Source organism: Chrysochloris asiatica, unplaced genomic scaffold, assembly GCF_000296735.1.
Source record: "Chrysochloris asiatica unplaced genomic scaffold, ChrAsi1.0 scaffold00033, whole genome shotgun sequence".
NCBI lineage: Eukaryota > Metazoa > Chordata > Mammalia > Afrosoricida > Chrysochloridae > Chrysochloris > Chrysochloris asiatica.
In genome coordinates, this window is record NW_006408551.1 from 13,671,420 (window position 1) to 13,691,782 (window position 20,363).

At 40.3% G+C, this 20,363-nt stretch overlaps 1 protein-coding gene across 2 annotated transcripts in view; it reads left to right on the plus strand.

Annotated features, from left to right (window-relative positions):
- Window positions 1-20,363, plus strand: part of SRGAP1 (SLIT-ROBO Rho GTPase activating protein 1) — a 404,265-nt gene that overhangs the window by 335,575 nt on the left and 48,327 nt on the right. For both annotated transcript variants that reach the window (XM_006859514.1, XM_006859515.1), the window contains exons 8-11: window positions 1,410-1,511; window positions 10,178-10,375; window positions 11,142-11,226; window positions 19,488-19,515. In XM_006859514.1, the coding sequence (XP_006859576.1) occupies window positions 1,410-1,511; window positions 10,178-10,375; window positions 11,142-11,226; window positions 19,488-19,515 (413 nt within the window). The remainder of the gene's footprint in view (window positions 1-1,409; window positions 1,512-10,177; window positions 10,376-11,141; window positions 11,227-19,487; window positions 19,516-20,363) is intronic.

Below are 20,363 nucleotides of genomic sequence, written 5' to 3' on the forward strand. Positions count from 1 at the left end.
CACTGTGAGTCGGAACCAACTCCACGACACATAACAACATATATATATATATATATATATTTGTACCTTCAGTATTTCAAATCTATTTTTCCTGATTTGAGTGTGAATTACATGATTGATAGTTATAAGCTGTCTTTATGCCAGTGTTGTTGTTGTTGTTGAGTGCCATCGCGTCAGTTCTGACTCATAGTAACCCTGTAGAGAGTTTCTGAGTACTGGCTATGGGTTTATCCTGCCACCCTTGCAGTAAGCAGTCCAGTGCTTATCCTACAGCACCACACCAGGATAGTACGTGAATTTTGACAGCAAGATGACTGGATTAATATGCCCAGTGTTACCTTCTGAAATCAAGTGGTAGTTAGACGTTTTGGTTTTTCATTTGTTGGCTATGGTACATATGGAGTGATAAAATGCCCCAGACAAGTGTCTGAAGTTTTTACTATTTATTATTAGTTTAACAAAGTGAACCTTTCCCTTTTTTATGACTGACTCCTCCAATGACCAGTAATCGCTATGGTATTCCGGCGACTCCATAAAAGGACCCCTCTCAGCTGAAATCATTTCTGTGATAAGGAAGATGAGAAGAAATTATTTAATGCAATGCTTGAATTTGGGGCATATTCGTAATTGAGATTATAACCAAAAATCTGCCTACCAAGCCTAAGAAAGTGGCTACATCAAGTTCCTGGTGAATCATGTGATTTGATTGGTATTGGTAAGGGAAATCAATCACTTACATCAACTGCTGATACTGGTTGCAAAATACTAAAAATAAGTACCCAGGTTTTCTGAGTTCTTACTGTACACCAGGCATTTTTCTAGGTGCTTCATACTATTAGCTCACTTAACCCGTACAAAAACCCTGTGATATAGTTCTCTTATCCCCATCTTACAGATGAGAAAAAAATCTATACCTCAATCCTTAAGCTGCACTTCCTTAGGAACAGAGTTTAGAATCCTAGAATGGTCCTGTTCTTAGAGAGATGCTTCTCACAGCTGCTTTCTTTTCAGTCATATCCAGGCCAAGCAGCTGCATTCTGCTCTTGCCGCTTACATGGTGGTGGGGGTTATGTGCCGTGGAGTCGGTTCCAACTCATAGTGACCCTGTACAGGGGTTTCCGAGGCTGTAAATCTTTACAGGAGCAGAGCGCCTCATCTTTCTCCCACGGAACAGCTGGTAGTTTCGAACTGCTGACCTTGAGGTTTGCAGCACAATTCGTAACCACTACGCTACCAGAACTCCTTTGCCACTTACGTAGCAGGTCCTTATTGAACACGGAATTTTCAAGGTGGCTGTTAAAAGTAAAAATGTCATTGGAGTCGTGCGGTACTTAAGCAGGTGAGCAGAGTCTCTGGAGGTAGGCTTGTCTGTGTCCTGTTGTCACCGCAGATTTTTATCTTCCCTTCAGGTCTGCCAGGTCAGCGCTCAGCAGCCGGTCCAGGCAGAGCTCATGCTGAGGTACCAGCAGCTACAGTCACGACTGGCCACACTCAAAATCGAGAACGAAGAGGTAAGCATGCTTTCTGTTCCCATAAGTGATCTAAATGTCAGTTGGAAGGCATTTCTGATGACAGTTACATATGTAATGTCCTAAGCAGGGTCTCTTCAACATGCTATAAATAGAGGCATTTTCAGGTAAATTGAGATTTTTTCTAAATACTTCTTGCCAAGATTACCACCACTCATCTGTCAGTTTGTCATACTGTGGTGATTTGTGTGTTGCTATGATGCTGGAAGCTATACCTTCCAGTATCTTAAATACCCACAGGGCCATCCATGGTGGGTAGGTTTCAGCAGAGCTTCTAGACTAAGACAGGCTAGGAAGACGGAGAGACAGACCATTTGTAAAGGGTTAGCCACTGAAAACCTTATGAACAACAGCAGAACATAGTTACATATGTACCAGAAGATGAGCGAGCCCCTCCTGTTGGAAGGCACTCCAGAATACAACTAAGGAAGAGTTCCTCCTCAAAGCAGAATGGACCATAATGATGTGAACTTTAGGACCTTCATTTACTGATGAGGCACAAATCAAGACAAGAAGAAACAGTTGCAAACAACCATTAATAATGCTGTGGAGGATGAATGCAAGGATTCTGTATTATCCAACAGACTAATTCTTTATCGGAGTTTCAATACACACACGTAAACCAAAAGAATTTAGCCTCATTTCCCTTGAGTCAGTTCTAATTCATGGAAGCCCCTTGTGTTCTAGAGTAGAATTGGTCCAGAGATGTGTTAGTTATCTCATGCTGCTATGAAGAAATACCACAAATGATAGATTTCACACACAAAAATGCATTTTCTTATAGCTTAGGAGGCTAGAAGTCTGGATTCAGGTCTAGGGGAAGGCTTATTCTCTGTTGGCTCTGGGGGAAATTTCTCATCATCTTTCAACATCTGTGGGCTTTCCTGGGAGATCTTTATGAGTCTTGGCATCGCTCTTCTCCTGGGGTCTCAGTGTAGGGACCCTGGGTCCCAGGGATACACTCAGTTCCAGGATCTTCTTTCTTGGTGATCGCAAGGCCTCGCTCCTCTCTCCTTTTCTCTCTCTTGCAAGATAAAAAGTGTAACTTAAGTAAGGGTGTGATTTAAATAATACCCTCTTGCAAGGCTGTCTCTCAAGATAGACTCCACCTCCTGCCTCATTATCATATATAGGTTACAAATTATAATGCATGAAATGGAAGATAATTATATAATATCACAGAATATAAGATATTTATATCAGAACACAAAATGGATGGCAACCACACATAATATTAGTTAGTAATTATGACCAATGTAATACAATAAGCAATGGAATGCAAACCATGAGCGCTCAGTGGTTCAAACCCACCAGCAGCTCCTTGGAAACCCTGTACAGGATTGATATGGGTAAAGTGCTTGACATCACTTAACAGCAACAACAGATATTATGATATTGGGGGGGATGTAATTCATTCCATGACAGTAGGGTTTTCTTGGCTTTAATCATTGTGTAAGAAAATTGCCAGCCCTTTCTTCTGCATAAATATATATATCTTCTAATACACCTTTTAAGGAGCTCTGGTAGCGTAGTGGTTACGAATCGGGCTGCGAACCTTAAGGTCAGCGGTTCAAAACTACCAGCCGCTCCGCAGGAGAAAGATGAGGCTTTCTACTCCCGTAAAGATTTACACCCTCGGAAACCCTATACAGGGTCGCTATGGGTCGGAACCGACTCGACGGCACTTAACAACAACAACAATACACCTTTTATCTTTAAATTGTGATTCATACTGAAAATAATCCCACTGATTATCAAAGTCAATATCTCTGTCTAAGGATATGCAATACATCAAGTTGAATGGCTGATGCAATATTTTATTTTTTTAAGTTTTTATTGTTAATTGAGTGAAGTTTACAAGGCAGATCATCAGTTGTACATTCAACAAATCATAAACCTTGTTTCATTACAGTGGTCATAATCCCCTCCATGTACCATCAGTTAACAGTATTTCTCTCTATTCATTTTAGCTCTTTTTAAAAAAAAACAACAACTCAGGAATCTGTAATAATTTAAACCACAAAAGGGCACATTCTGCAAGTCTGCCTCCTGGCTGCCACCTCTCAGTCCTTCTCTTTTCATGAATCTGGAGTCTTCAGCTGCTCCCTCTCTCCATGTCCCCATCTCTATCTCCATCTCTGGTGTTGCTGCTTCTCTGGATAAGGTCCTGCATTCTGCTTGTGCTCTTCTCCCTTGACGGTCCTAGTGTCCTGTGTTTCTGGACTGTAAGATTAAGTACTCCCCATTTTTGTTATAAAACTTCTACCTTTACAGCTGTGACAGTCGCAGTTAGTCATGATAACAATTACTCATATTTAATCATAAATATCTTATCTCCATCTCTTTTTACCAGACCCATGCACAGGAACTTTTGACTGGCATTTAATTTAATCTTAACTCTAATATTTAGTACTTTTCTCTTTATTTTTCTGTATTTTCTAAGTTTTTTATAATAAACTTTATATTACTGCTATAATTATTATATAAAAATTTCATATTACAATAGTATTTGAATGAGGATAATATTTATTTGATGACATTAGTGGATTTAAGTGAATATAGCTTAAAACGTGAATTATAAAGATGTGTTGATCCAAAAAGCAGTGAACACTTCAGCTGCCTCTTTCTGAAATTAGTTTAATTGGATCCACATTCTCCTAAAATAACATTATGAACCACAGATGTTTCTTATATTAGTCAGGCCTCTTATTTGTAATTTATAGAACTCCAAATCAAACTTACTGAAGCTTATTGGTCAGTGTTCACAATAGCCTCTGACAAAATTGAATCTGTTTTTAAATGATATTTTCAGGAATCTCTCTTCACTTTGCTGGCCTCGTTTATGCTGATGGGGTTTCATTTTTTCCCCATAATGGGGGTAGATTCCGAGGCTAGTGTTGTGTATCGATTGCCATCTCAGAAAGAAAGGTAGTGGTTTTGTGCCGTGGAGTTGGTTCTGACTCATAGCGACCCTGCGTTGGGTTTCTGAGGTTGTAAATCTTTACAGGAGTAGAAAGCCTCATCTTTCTCCCTTGGAACTGGTAGTTTCGAATTGCTGACCTTGAGATTAGCAGCTCAACTCGTAACCAGACCTCCTTAGAAAGAAAGGTACAGCCCTGCAAAAAAATGTCATGGAGGCATTATCTGACCTCCTGTGACTTTACAACGAAGAAGAAGGATCAAAACTTACATCAGCCCAAGGCCAGTTCCTAGGAGGCAAGGGTCGGAAATCCTCCACCCTACAACCTTCTTTACTAATTCTGCACCAACCATCCCGACCAAGACATTCTCTACTGCATTCGATATCTGTTACAACGACCACACCATTCACAGACAATACTCACAATTCCAAATTTATTAGGATAATTGTTGTTGTTATGTGCCGTGGAGTTGGTTCCAACTCATAAAGACCCTGTACAGGGTTTCTGAGACAGTAAATCTTTACAGGAGCAGAAAGCCTTAGCTTTCTCCCACGGAGCAACTGGTAGTTTCAAACTGTTGACTGTAAGATTAGCAGCCCAATTAATTCGTAACCACTACTCTACCAGAGCTCCTTATTAGGATAGTTAATTAGCAGGCTACAATTCAGGATCAGAAATACTCAGGGCAAGTTCTTCCAGTCACTACAGCTTCTTCTCAGCCATATCTGCAGGCACACCTTTCTCTGGTCCTTGGCCTCTCAGCTTAACAGTATCTTGGCCTCTGCCATTCTTGGGCAGTGTTAGTTACAAAACTCTTTTTAGGCTGCTGAGAAATGCCCAAAGGGCACTCCACTCATAAGCCTCAACCCAGAGGTGCTGAGCTCTAGATCCATGGGTTGGCAAATGTAGCTCCCTAGAGTAAGTGCATGAAGGTACCCACTTCATAAATAAGTCTTGTAACCGAAGGTACTCAGCTTTATTCCGTCCATGGGCTGGGAAGCCCACCACTCAGTCTTGTGCTCTGGCTCTTGGTTCTGCTGCTGCTGTTCCTCTGCAGCTTTTTTGCCACTTCTCTGGTGTCATAGCTTCTGGTTTTGGATCAAGGAGGTTCCATACACCAGGGATCTTGGGGGCCAAAGGCTGCACCCTACTCTTGGCTCTTCTTTCTTGATGGTAGTGAGATCCCCCTTTCTGCTTTAGAGATGAGTCATTTTAAGCCCAGCCAAAGGCAAAATTGACCAATTATCCTTATTAGATTTCTCAGTTTTTACCATTACACTTAGTTCTGCTAACATTCACTCACAATTGAATCATATAATCCTGTCAGCATCTTCTACCACCTTCTCATACCCAGACACAGCAGGAAAAAGAGAAAATGTATCCAATCTGTTTATTCACATCCAGTCACTTGATCAGAGTTACAAAATCCCTGCAAGTCTGGAAGAGCCATATTAAATAATTCACTGCACCACAAACCCCTTCTCATACCCTTACCTTTAAAACAAGACTCTTCATTGGCCTAGCTTAAGTCATGTCTACCTCTGGGCTAACTATTATATCCAACAATTGGTATTCTTTCATTGACCAGCCTGGCTTTTATGTCCACTCAGAACTCTGTATTGACTGTTGATGCTGTTACATACTATCAGGCGACCCTGTCTACAACAGAACAAAACACAGCCTGACCCTGCACCATCCTCATAATTATTGTTGTGTTTGAGCCCATTGTTGCAGCCACCGTGTCCATCTATCTCACTGGGGGGGAGGGGGGAGGAAGGGGTCTTCGTAGCAGTTACAAGTCAAACTACCAACCTCAAGGTCAGAGTCAGAACTGAATCCACAGCACACCACCACCACCACCTACTGTACCAAGCATGAGGTCGGTCCTTCTCCACAAATTGGTTCCTCCTGATAACATGTCCAAAATACAAGAGACGATGTCTTGCCTTCCTTGCTTCTAAAGGTTATTCTGGCTAACCTTCTTCCAAGAAAGTCGAAGGACCCCTGGTAGTCCAATGGTAGCATTTGGCTGCGAATCCAAAAGTCAGCAGTTTAAACCCACCAGCCACCCAGACACTGCACATGAGGAAGATAAGGTAGTCTGTTCTCATAAAGAGTATATATAGCCTTGGAAACCCTCTGGGCCAGTTCTGCTCTGTCCTGTTGAGTCACTGTGAGTTGGAATCAGCTCAACAACAATAACTTTGGTTTGGAGGAGCCCTGGTGGTGCAGTGATTAAGCATTTGAGTGCTAACCAAAAGATCAGCGGTTCAAACTCACCAGCTACTCCACAGAAGAAAGATATGATAGTCTGCTCTAAAGATTACAGTTTTGGAAACCCTGTGGGGAAGTCCAACAGTGGTAGAGAAAGGCATTTCCCCAAAGGAACGAATGTAGGACAGAAAGAATTCATTTTAGCTCCCTGTTTTATTTTCATCTTTTGTTTCATCATCTGTTTTGTTATGGACTATGGGAATGTGTATTTGTTTCTGTTAAGAAAGAGTGATGTGTTTGTAGATCAGTACTGTTGTTGTTAAAGTGCTGTTGAATCAATTTCGACTCCTCTATAGGGTTTCCATGCGAGAGAAAGATGAGGCTTTCTGCTCCCGTAAAGATTTACAGCCTTGGAAACCCTGTTCAGGGTCGCTATGGGTCGGAACTGACTCGACGGCACTTAACAACAACAACATAGGATTTCCAAGGAGCTCTGGTAGCATAGTAGTTACGAATCAGGCTGCTAACCTCAGGGTCAGCAATTCGAAACTACCAGCTGTTCCACAGGAGAAAGATGAGGCTTTCTGCTCCCATAAAGATTTACAGCCTCAGAAACCCTGTACAGGGTCGCTATGAGTTGGAACCGACTCCACGGCACATAACAACAACATAGCGTTTCCAAGAGTGGCTGGTGAGTTTGACCGGCTGACTGACCTTACAGTCCAAACTGACTTTATGGTCCAGTCCATTATCCTAGTTGAGTTAAAACCTACTACAGCTTTTTGGCCTCATTCTTCCTAGAAGCAAGTAAACCACCCCTTATTCCGACCTGTGTGTTTAAGTTGAAACTGATGTGATTAAAATTTGAATCTCTGTGTAAACTCCCACAAGTGAACCTTTCCAAAGAAAAGCCATTACTCTCCTTGAGGTAGTGTTTTAGAGCTTAGGGTTTTGGTTAGGCATACTTACCTAATGCAGTTCGCTACATCCTATTAGACCTACGGTTTGTATTTCTAGTGACTTCTTTTTCGTGTTTTTTTTTTTCATGCATATCTTCCTCCTGTTTAGTTTGGAAAACATTCTCTAAACTCTAGGAAAATAGTGTGTTACAGTGTTATATACAAGGTCAAAACTGGCAGCCCACAGACCTGTTTTGTTTGGCTCCCATAATATTGGCTTATTAAAAAAGGAAAAGTCTGGCATCCTTGGACCTGTGTTTCTTCATGGAGTTTCTGAAAAGCTAGAGCTTTTGAATTCTATTTTGTCATCGTTATTCTACCCTTGATTTTCTTACAGGGGACTTTGTTGTTACTAGTTACCCTCAAGTTAGGTACTCTGGTAGCGTAGTGGTTACAAATCGGGCTGCGAACCTTAAGGTCAGCGGTTCGAAACTACCAGCCGTTCCGCGGGAGAAAGATGAGGCTTTCTACTCCCATAAGGATTTACACCCTCGGAAACCCTGTACAGGGTCGCTATGGGTCGGAACCGACTCGACGGCACTTAACAACAACAACAACAACAACCCTCAAGTTGACTGTGCCCTAGCCCTAGTGTGTTAGCTGCATCTGAGTCTGGAGCCTTATCGTATGCCCCTCTGGGCATCATGTGGAGAAGCTGCATCCTTGTTCACTGATAGAGGCATGTCATGTGTTTCAAGGTAGTTGTTTTTTTTTAATAACTGTAGAAGCAAATGACTTGGCATGTCCTGATGTTTCTTGTGAATATGACTAGTAGTTTGTGATTTGTTAGACTTGGAACAAAATTCACCAAAGTAGAACAAGGTTCCCAGGAAAAGTAAGATTGAAATTGGGTTTTAGATGGTCAGTAGCTTTTCTTAGGTGGGGAGGGAGCTAAAGCGTTTCAGTATATTTCTGGGAGAAGAAAAGGGATCTCTGTTGGCACAGTAGGCTACACATTGGGATGCTAACTCAGGGGTCAGCATTTCAAACCCATTCGCCACTCCATGGGAGAAAGACAACCATCTTAATAACCCCTCTGGAGCAGTTCTGCTCTGTCCTGTGAAGTTACTCTGAGTCCGAATCAGATGATGTCAATGGGCTTGGTGTTTGTTTGTTTGTTTGTTTGTTTGTGAGAATACAGCATGTTGGCTGTCATTCAGTTTCTTCTTGGGGAGGAGCTGACGGTGAGGCTGAAGTTATATTGTGAGGCCTTCGCAACCAAGCTAAGGAGTTGTGACCTTTTGGTTCATTTCCATTCAGTAATAAATATTGGTTGAGAATCTTTTATTTTCTAGATGTCATGCTAGTAGGTGTAGGGAGTACAGAGATGAGTTAGGCACAATGAGGGTATGCTGGTGGGAGAGACAGACCACTACAATTCATTTATACCATGTGAAAAATAAGAATGACATCACTATTAATATTGATTTGGTCCCTGCACAGGACTTTACTATAAATACAGAATGTACTCACTCACCTTCTAACAATAGGAGCAAGGACAGAAATTTAACATATGAGTATCAAGCCACAATATATAGTCCTCATTATTCACAGATTCCATAGTTCCAGATCTTCACCTACTCACATAGGGGGGTAAAACAAAATTAATGGTATTTTCATGTGAAAATTTCAGTGAAAGTTTACACAACAGATTAGACTCCCATGTAACAATTTCTATACAAATTGTTTGGCGATATTGGCTACACTTTTCACAGTGTGTCAATGTTCTCATTGTTTGCATTCTGGCTGTTCCACATACTCAATACAATTTATCTCTAACCCCAAAATGAATACTCACTGCGCTGTTGCACTCATTCATGCACATGTACAGAGGGGCGAAAATGTTGTGTCGCCTGATATGCACAATCCCAGCTGAAGTTGAACATGACGACGCTCTGCCTTCTTGATTTATCTCTCATACCGTATGGTGACACGTTTTGTGTATGTCTGTATTCTATTTAATCTCATGCGTTATACATTTTGTGCTTTTTGTTGGTGATTAGCTGTTCAAAGTGGCCCTTCCAGCATCATGCTGAAGTGCTGCCTAAGTGTTCCTAAGTGTGAAAGACTGTAATATGTCTTACAGAGAAAATGAGTGTTTGATAAGTTTGGAGTGCTGTTGGCCTTGAGTTCAATGTCAATGAATCAACAATATATACTAAGTACGGTATTTGCACAGGTGTACTCACACTGCAATAAGCTATCAAGTTATTACATCACTTAGGATCTGTGCATTTTTCTGTAACTAGTCATACTTCAGCTTAAAAGGTTTTAACTAGCAAAAAAAATGATTGGGAGAATATCCAGTGATATGTGAGGTTTTATTAGGACTCAAGTACAGAGTTATTTTTTCTTGTGATAATTTTGAAGAAATCCATACCTTGGATATTTGGTGAGAATGGGGGCTGTCTACTGGTCTGTCTCCTCAAATTGACTGAACTTTTGGTGGTAGAGCCAACGTCCCCCTCGCTGCCTGGCAGAGTGCACATTCCCAGAATGTTTCTGGGATTCATGAAACAATGTACTAATAAGGAAAATGTATCCCTTTCTCCAGGTTAAAAAAACAACGGAAGCCACCTTGCAGACGATTCAAGATATGGTCACCATCGAGGACTATGATGTTTCAGAATGCTTCCAGCATAGTCGCTCCACCGAGTCTGTGAAGTCTACTGTCTCTGAAACCTACCTGAGTAAGCCCAGCATCGCCAAGAGAAGAGCTAACCAGCAGGAAACCGAGCAGTTCTATTTCATGGTGCGCCCATCACTTCCCAAGCCACTGTTGACAGAGCCCAGATTTAGGGGTCTCAAATGATGCTTCTATAGTCGTGTCCGAATCACCTGGGCCTCTTTATTCAAATATGGACTCCTGTCCACCTACAGAGTTCATGACTCAATAGGCCTGGCATCATTTCTAGGGGTTAGGACTTCTTAATAGAAGTCCCTGGGTGGTACAACTGAAAACCCAGTCAACTGCTAAGTGAAAGACTAGTGGTTCAAGTCCACCCAGAGGCACTTTGGAAGAAAGGTGTCTTTGTGATCTACTTCTGAAAAATTAGCCATTGAAAAATCCACGGAATGTAGTTCTATTCTGATACCCATGGGCTACCATGAGTCAAAATCAATACCATAGCAACTGATTGATGTTTTCAAAGCTCCTTGGTTAACTCTAACATGCAGGCAGTCTTAGAGATCACTTCTCTCAAACAGTGCTTCTCAAACCTGAATGTGCAGACAGATCACCAGGAGAGCTTTCTAAAACATAGGTTGATTTTAATAGCTCTGAGGAGGAAGAGGCCTGGGAGTGTGTGCATCTGTCTCTACTAGGTTCCCTAGTGGTATGGATGCTCTGGTCTGTAAATGACACTGAGTCACCTCAAAACTGTACACTCCGAGTAGTAAGGTCTAGGGTCTGAAAGACATAAGTGGCTGAATTTGAGATATTCCATGAGAAGCCCTTGATACTGAATAATTAAAGCCATTGATACTGAATAGCTAAAAATTAACCTTTCCTTTTGCAGAAATTCAGAGAATATTTGGAAGGTAGTAATCTCATCACAAAACTTCAAGCCAAGCATGACTTGCTACAGAGGACCCTAGGAGAAGGTCAGTTATTTGGAATTGACAGAGTTTGGGTATATGTACACTTTAAGGAGCAGAGAACACTCTGTGTTTGGATTTGGTTTGATCTGTTCTACAATAATCCAGTTCTTCCTGGAACTCTTTTCTCTTTCAGTTTGGTGCTAACCTTGAGGTGGTGGTGGTGGTGGCAGTGTGGCAGTGATGGTTATCTGCTGTGGAGTTGGTTCCGACTCATAACGACTCTGTACAAGGTTTCTGAGGCTGTAAATCTTTACAGGAGCAGAACGCCTCATCTTTCTCCCGCCTCATCTTTTTCCCTCGGAAAAGCTGGTAGTTTTGAACTGCTGACCTTGAGGTTCAAAGCCCATTCATAACCACTATGCTACCAGAGGGCAAGTAGTGAAATATAGAGAGTGCTGAGAAGTCAGCCCAGAGCACTAAGGGAGGGAGGGGGTCTTTAGAGCATGATGCAACCAATGATAGAAAGGTCTGAAGGAGCCACACCTGCCTTCCATCAGCAGACCTCCCCCAGCCCTACCCTCAGCACTGCTTCCTTCCCTTCTTGGACTTCTCCATTCCTCCAGTCACATTCTTGTTTGTTTTAATGGGCCAGGTGTTTGTTGCTCCATCTGTTACCATTTTATTCTCTAGAAACTAGTTAAGCTGGTTTGGGTGTTTTGTTTTCTTTTTTTCTCTCCAAAAGATACAAGTTTTAGTTAAGAAATAATTGAAGAGTAAAGGAGCTCTGGTAGCATAGCGGTTATAAATCAGGCTGCTAACCTCAGGGTCAGCAATTCAAAACTACCAGCTGTTCCACGGAAGAAAGATGAGGCTTTCTGCTCCTGTGAAGATTTACAGCCGCGGAAACCCTGTACAGGGTCGCTATGAGTCAGAACCGACTCCATGGCACATAACAACAACAACAATAGGCAGATTATGGAGCTCTGCTGTGGTACTCTAGGATAAGCACTGGACTGCTAATTGCAAGGTTGGCCGTTCAAACTCACCAGCAGCTCTTTGGAAATCCTATTCAGGGTCTCTATGAATCAGAACTGACTCAATGGCACTTAACCCCATATAACTAATGATAATAATAAAATCAGCAACAGCTGACACTTAATACAGTGATATCTGTAGGAACTGGAACTCGATGGGCCTCCCTTATTTTTCTAAATCTCACAAGTTCTCTTCCTTTGACAGTGGGCAGACTTTTCACTTTTCTGTCACTCTTTGTTAGTGGAAAATGTTTATTATCCTTCTGACAGGTTTCTGCCTTACACAGGCTTTGGCTTTTGCACATTTTATTGCATAAGACTTTCTGTGTTCTAGACATTATTCTAAGCTCTATATTTTACTGGGCACTCTTAATTTCTCCGTTTTTACAGTTGAGTAAACTGAGGTTGGGGGAAGGATTACAGTCAAAGAAACTGAATATTATTATTTCTACTTTTGTCTTGAAACTCGAAAGGAAAAAATAAAGGCAAGCAAAACCCTTGTGTGAAAATGCCTCATAGTCTATAGCTTTACTTATCTTTTATTTACACTCATTCCTGCTATAAGTTATAAAAAGTGAAAGAGAATATGGAAGTAGAACATAAGAGAACTGAGTTATATGAGTAAATCAGGGCAAAAAGTGATAGCTACTCTTGATGCATTTGAGTTATGGTGTCAAAGGAGAATATTAAAAGTACCTTGAACTGCCAAAAGAACAAACCAATCTGTGTTGGAAGAAGTACAGCCAGAATGCTCCATGGAAGCCAGGATGGCTAGACTTTGTCACTTAGACTTCGGACATATTGTCAGGAAGGGTCAGTCACTGGAGAAAGGATATCATGTTTGGTAAAGTGGAGGGTCGGAGAAAAAGAGGAAGACCCTCAACAAGGATTGGCACAGTGGTGGCAGCAATGGGCTCAGGCTTAGCAGCAATGAATGAGGTTGGTGCAGGACCAGGCAGTGTTTCGTTCTGTTGTGCTTAGGGTCACAGTGCTCGATGGCACCTAGGAACAATAGACTTACCCCTAAATTCTTGCTTCTTACCATTACTCTTGGTTTTCTCTAAAGTACTCATTATCCTTAGAGAATGACCATACAGAGAAATGTCCTCATGAGCTAAGACTCTGTGTGTTACACAGTTAGGATGCCAGACTCTTTAAGATACAGATAGAAAAGGGGCGGAGGGGCAGGAAGCAATGTTTGAACTACTAAAACGTGTCTTTTTTTTAAAAAAAAATGATGTAGTAACCAAATGCAATGTGTGAACTTTCACTAGATTCCAGATCAAAAAGCAAAAACTGTGAAAGATATTTTTAGGACAGTTGGGAAATTTTAAAACTAGACTGTACTGAATTAATGTTAATTGTCCTAGATATGAAAATGGTATTACTTTTATGAAGGAGAATGTCCTTATTCTGAACAAATGCCTTTCAAATGACTCCAAAGAAAAGATAGATGGAAAAAGTGAAAATGGTTCCCTATACTATTCTCTGAACATTTCTGTAGCTTTGAACTCTAAGAAGAAAACAAAAGCCCTTTTATCTTGGAATTATTTTCTTCCTTTAGAAAGCACATTCTATTTTTGTCCTTCACGGTATCATGTAAAAGTATTTATTACACTTTCAAAAATTTCTGATAGTTCAGTCATGTTCCCAAGGTCAGTTGCCAGCCCAAAAAGGCATAAATTATCCTAAGTGTAAATGGATGCTTACAAGTGCGAAGCCAGATACCATTTTAGAAATTCCAAGTTTGAGAGAATGAAGTTGTGGATAATTTACTCTGGGCACCTTATGAAGATGCCCAGAGTAAATTATCTACTTTAAATCACATTCATGTCTCCTGAAGAGAAAACCCCAACTGTTAATATTATTTTCCATGTCATTTGTAGATAGGGCTATATGTTAACCCAAAGTAATGTTGCTAATTTGAACATGGCTTCAGGAAAGATCAGTCACTGAATGGGGCATGAGGTTTGGTGAAGTGGATTGCCAGTGGAAGGAAGGAGCGCCCAATGAGATGGATTAGCACAGTGGCCCCAAAATGGGCTCAAACATGCCAGCAATTTTGGGGACGGCACAGGGTGGGGCAGAGTTTCGTTCTGTTGTATGTTCTGTTGTTCGTTCTGTTCAACTCATGAACTTGTCATGAGTTGAAACCAACTCAACAGCAACTAACAACATGTTTTAGCCAAGTTGCTGAATCTAGACACCAGATTATGTCTTTACTGTTAATCTGTGTAAAGTTGTATCTCACCTTGTGAACTCTGAGCTACTTTATCTCGGAATTTCTTTCAGTATATTCCAGTGACACACGTTGTATTCAGATGTACAAAGCCTTCACTGCACTCAGTTTATTCTGCGTAAGAAAAAGGCTGTTTCTCATCAAGGTGTTCATCCAGTGGGTAGCAACTGCACTTACCTTTGCCCACTTGCTACAGAACTCCCTGCTCCCACATGCAGGTTTAGCTGCACAGCAATCGCTGTACCTTTCCTGAATTTGACACTGGTGCCTTTGGCCAGAGAAAAGCTGAGTGTGGAGAACTTGTCCCACCTCATAGCTAGACCCTTGTGAGCCTGCTGACATTCTACACCACCCTGTTCATGCCATTAGGTTTAACACCAAAGCAGAACAGGACCGTTAATGGTGCTTGTCTTGTGGTCAGGTGACCTAATGCTGAGCCCTTATGAAGAACTCCCAGTCTGGGTTTGACTCAACAAGGTTAGTAGTGCAGGATTAAATGGTGTGTCTAGGGACAGTCCTAAGTTTTTATATAGAAATGGCATCTCTGAATGGTACTAGGCTCACTGTTGGAAAAACTGCCTTCATAGGAAAACAGATAGAGCCTGGCCCAGAGGTTTAGCATTTGGCTCTTACACAGCTGAAACTGTAACTACAGACATGTGTTTGGCCTGTCTTCCTGCTAGGTTTTTTGGCAGGCTACCAGTGGTCCAGTAAGTCTTTTGCTTTATAGCATAGCAAAGCAACTAGATTGGTCTCTTAAAGTGGCACTGTCAAAATTCAGAATTCCAGATCTTTCTAAAGTATTTATTGAAACAGACCGAAATGCTTAAGGAGTTAACACCAAAATCATCATCACCATCTTCATTCTTCATTCAGCAGCACCATTATATGCTTTTGTGATGATACTTATTTTTAAAACAGGGAAGTTTAATTGTACAGAGTAAATGAGTTATATATCTATAAAAACCAGGCACTAAAATATTTTCTGTTTCCTCTTATAGTAATGAGCTTTAATGTTCACATTGGCTTCTTTGTATGGAACGTTTGGAGTTTAGGGGTGTAAATATTAGTGCAATTTTGTCAAACCCAGAAATTCTGGCACTGAAAGCTTAGCTCCATGATATATTATTCTTAGCTCTTGGCATAAGATTCCTGACAAAGGAATTCAATAGATTATCCTCGTACAATCTATTGTCTGTCTTTGAGTAGGAGTACAAATATACTTTCAAAGGAGAAGCAGATTGTGAATAATGATGTTTTTGAGAAAAGCACTGCAGTAAATGGCAGTCTTAAAGGAAGAAAGGGTCTGGAAAGTCACACCAGGGGTCCTCCTCCGTCATTCATTAGGGCAACAAAACCAGTGTGTCTGTCCAGTTGGAGCTATGCAGATTTTAAATACTCAAATGGCCACCAAGCCATACGTGGGCTTTTCCTTTTAAAATAAGGAGTTAAAATGCATTTACATGTATAAAATAATTAATGATTCCCCATTGAAATGACAAAAAAGTAACCTGAAGTATAGGTATTTGTACCAAGAGCAAGTTAATCCTTTTGTCAATTTCCACCCCCTGCTCAGATTACTTGCATGTAGCTATGGAGGGAAGGCGTTGTCTGTTGTTTTTAATAATTAAGTAGCCTGCCAAAGAAAATGATTGAAATCTCATACTCAAACCACTGGAAGCTTTCACGTTTCTTTGGGAGGCAGATTCTTCTAAGCCTGTGTATTATTGATCTATTAATGATGATACTGCTGAAAAAATAAAACCTCATTCATCAGTAGAGACACACTCAGGACTATGAAGTAAAAACAACGATGGATGTAGTGGTACAGTTAGGCTGTGAATGATGGTTCTTGCAAAGCCTGTTCTTGGTTCATTATTCAATATGTATCTTTTATAGGTTTTTTAATTTTTTATGTAATACTATTAACCAAATGGATGGATGGAGCAATATGATTTTTTTTTTTTCTCTCTCTAAATCTAGGGGGTATTTGGATAGGGATATTTGAACAGAACAGCAAAATTTCCAAGTTAAAAAATGTTTCATTTCTAAGAAACTACCATTAATTGCGTTGGAATCATTTGAAAGTGATTAAATAATCTTTGTTATGTAGTTTAAATTTGTTGAGATTTATTAAAATCCACTTTAGTACTTTTGTATTCAGCATTAGTCATATGTGGAAACAGAATATAAGCCATGATATCATCTCCACTTTCTAGGATCTTTAACGTTTTTGTTAAGTCAAAAAAAAAAAAATTCTGAATATCATATTGAATTTGGGAGTTTGGGAATGGAATTAAATCAAACATGAACCCCAGTGCTAGACTCACCATATACTGGTAGTGTGACCTTAGGCCAATCACTTCACTTCAGTGTGCTTACCCTCCTCTTCTGTAACCGGAATTACAGTAGACTATACCTCATTAAATTATGAAAATCAGTGCATGTATATATATATAGAGAGAGAGAGAGAGCGAGTGAGTCCTGGTGTAGCGCTGTGGTTAATGCAAAGCTGGTTTGAACTGCAAAATTGGTGGTTCAAGCTCACCAGCCACTCCTTGGAAACCCTACGCAGGGTGACCAAGTCAACAGCACTTAACAACAGCATGTATGTGTGTGTGTGTGTGTGTGTGTGTATATATATATATATATATATATGCTGTTTTTAGGTGCCTTCAAGTCGGTTCCAACTCATAGCTACCCTATGCACAGCAGAAAGAAACTACCTTGTCCTGCTCCAACCTCACAATCGTTGCTAAGCTTGAGCCGATTGCTGCCACTGTGCCAGTCCATCTTCCTCTTTATCACTGGCCCTCCACTTTACCAAGCATGATGTCCTCCTCCAGGGACTGGTCCCTTCTGACAGTATGTCTGAAGTATGAGAGATGGAATCTGGCCATCCTGGTTCTAAGGAGCATTCTGGCTGTTCTTCTTCCAACACAGATTGTTTTGTTCTTTTGGCAGTCCATGGGACTTTGAATATTCTCCTCCAACATCATAATTCAAACACATCAATTATTCTGTTTCTTTATTCATATATATATATATATAATATATATATATATATATATATATATATATGTTGTTATTTGTTGCTAAGTGACATCGAGTCCATTCCAACTCATAGCAACCCTGTATAGGATTTCCGAGAATTGCCTGGTGAGTTTGAACCATCTACCTTGAGGTTCAAATGAGCTTGCAGTTCAGTGCTTATTATACAGTGCCATACCAGGACTCCATCTATCTATCTATCTATCTATCTATCTATCTATCTATCTATTTATCTATCTATCTATCTAATATACATAAAATGCTTTAAAAAGTATCAAACAAATGTTAAACTTCGTGGCTAATTTTCTTGGCTTCAACACAATCTAAATGGTTTTGTCTACCAAATCTTTCTCTTCAGCCCTGTATTTTCTGTGCTTTAACCTTGAATAGCCATTTTTCTGTTAACATGTCCACTAGATATCCCATAAGGCACTGCAAGCCATATTTTTCTCATTGTCTGCCTTTTCTTTTCCGGTAACGTTAAATCTTCCTTCCCACTTCTGAATAACTATAAATTATTTTGGAGTTCCTTGTCCATCATCTTCCTTTCTATCTTCTTCCCCAAAACAGCCAGGCCAGAAAAAAGATGGAATTTATAGTTAAATGATAGGTAACTTACATTGGGGACAAGGCAGGCAGGAATTGCATCTTCTCCTTTCCCCAACACCCACTCCAAGTCATGGTCCAGTATCCTCCGAATACTAACAGTGGCCTGGCCTGGGTCTGTGATGAGAAAGGTGTTCTCTGGAATTAACTGTTGCTCCCTGTTTAGTAAACAGATATTTACTAAACAGGGAACAACAGATCATTTTATGTGAATGTTTATTCAGCATTCATAGCAAGCCAGCTTCCTCTACTGTTACAATTGCCTTCCCCTACAAGTCTGAATCAACATGGTGGGCTGGACACACCTGTTTGTACTGCAACATGACCCTCCTCTGCCAGCTACATTTTCAAGCTGTTTCAGAACTGTACCATCATTTTGCAGTCAAACAAACCAATTGAATGCTTCAGCTTTCTCACACCCCTTCCTACAGCTCCACCCTAAATGTAAGAAAGAACAGGTGGCAACCACTGAGACATTTGACTTTGAAATTAACTCAGGTTATGAGAGCGCTACAAAAAAATCCAGGCCTATTATTTAAGATCAAGGAGGCCTGGTAACATAGTGGATTATGAGCTTGCCTGCTAACTGCAAGGTCAGTAGTTGGAATCTACCAGAAAGATGAAGCTTTCTGTTCCCTTAAAGATTTACAGTCTCAGAAACCCTGTGCAAGGTCACTATGACCCTGAACCTACTCAATGGCACATAACCACCGCCACCACCATTATTTAAAAATCAGTCAAGAAGCCCAAATGTATAAGAAGCACCTCATTGTTTTAAATGATGGAGAACTCTATGAAAAGTTTTTAGCTCACAGTTGGTGGGATGTAACCTAGTTTAATTCCTTATTCTTTAATATCAACAAATGTCATTTCTGATTATAGACTGTATTTCTGAATATAGAATGTAGTCTCTCTTCCAGGCCCTTGATTTCTTATTACAGAAAGAGTATCCATTTAATCTAAAGGAAATTGAGTTCTCCCAACTCTATTTGACCCCCTACTTGTACCCCCAAGCATCAGTCAAGACAGGGAAGAACTAACAGTAGTAGGAGTTTGGATGCGTTTTATTTGTATTTAATCTTTGAACTAACAGCTAAGATCAAGCATCTGTTTTTTAATTACAACATAACACACACGCACACACACGCACACACAAACTCCTTGCCTCAGATTGCCAGGTGATAAGCTCTATAGAATTTATTAAATTTTACCTACAAAATTTATAAAATATTTCCTCGGAATTCTTTATCTTTTTATGCTAACTTCAGCTTTCCACTTAAAATGTGTAAGTTATACACTCTGCATCTTAAAAATAAGGGACAGATGAGGCAAAAGATTGTGAAATGCATTCCACTGATTCCATAAACTTACTTAATTTACTTTTGTATCTACAGGTCACAAAGCTGAATATATGACTACAAGGTAGGAAAATATTTTGTAGTAACTTAATCGTATCTCACTTTATTTTTCCTTTGGAAAGAACCACCATTTAAATGCTGCAAGACTGACCGTATATTGTTAGTGTACATGTAAGATAGTTTTGAGTTGACAGTGCATAGCAACATGAAATACGCAGGGCTCTCATGAAACCCCAAATGGAATTGTAAAGCTCTTTAATAAGCAGATTCAGCGGTAAGTACCTAAAAGTTAAAAAAAAAAAAAAAAAAGGACCTAAAAGTAAGGTCTTAGTTCATTTTGCCAAAACACTTTGTTTCTAGAAGTAGTCTGGTAAAACTTGTGATTTGATCATTGTTGTTGTTAAGTGCCATCGAGTTGGTTCTGACTCATAGCAACCCTGTATAGGGTTTCCAAGGAGTGACTGGTGAGTTTGAACCACCTACCTTGCAGTTCAAACCAACCTTGAGATCGAGTGCTTATCCTATGGCACCCCACCAGACTCCAATTTGATAGTTAACAAGCAATAATTAGCCAGTGGAAAGTATGGTTAGTTACTTACTGCTTCTACATTCTCTGTGTCATATAAAAATTTGTTGTTGTTAAGTGCCGTCGAGTCGCTTCTGACTCTTAGCGACTCCTGTATAGGGTTACTAAGGAGCAGCTGGTAAATTTGAACTGCCAACCAGGACTCCATATTAAAATTGTTATTTTTATGTGCTGTCAAGTCAGTTCTGACTCATAGTAACCCTATATAGGGTTTCCAAGAGCAGCTGGTGAGTTTGAACCACCGACTTTGCTGTTCAAATCAACCTTGTGGTCCAGGACTCTTCCTGGCTTGAGGGTCCATATTTGCTTCTAGACACTTGCCAAGG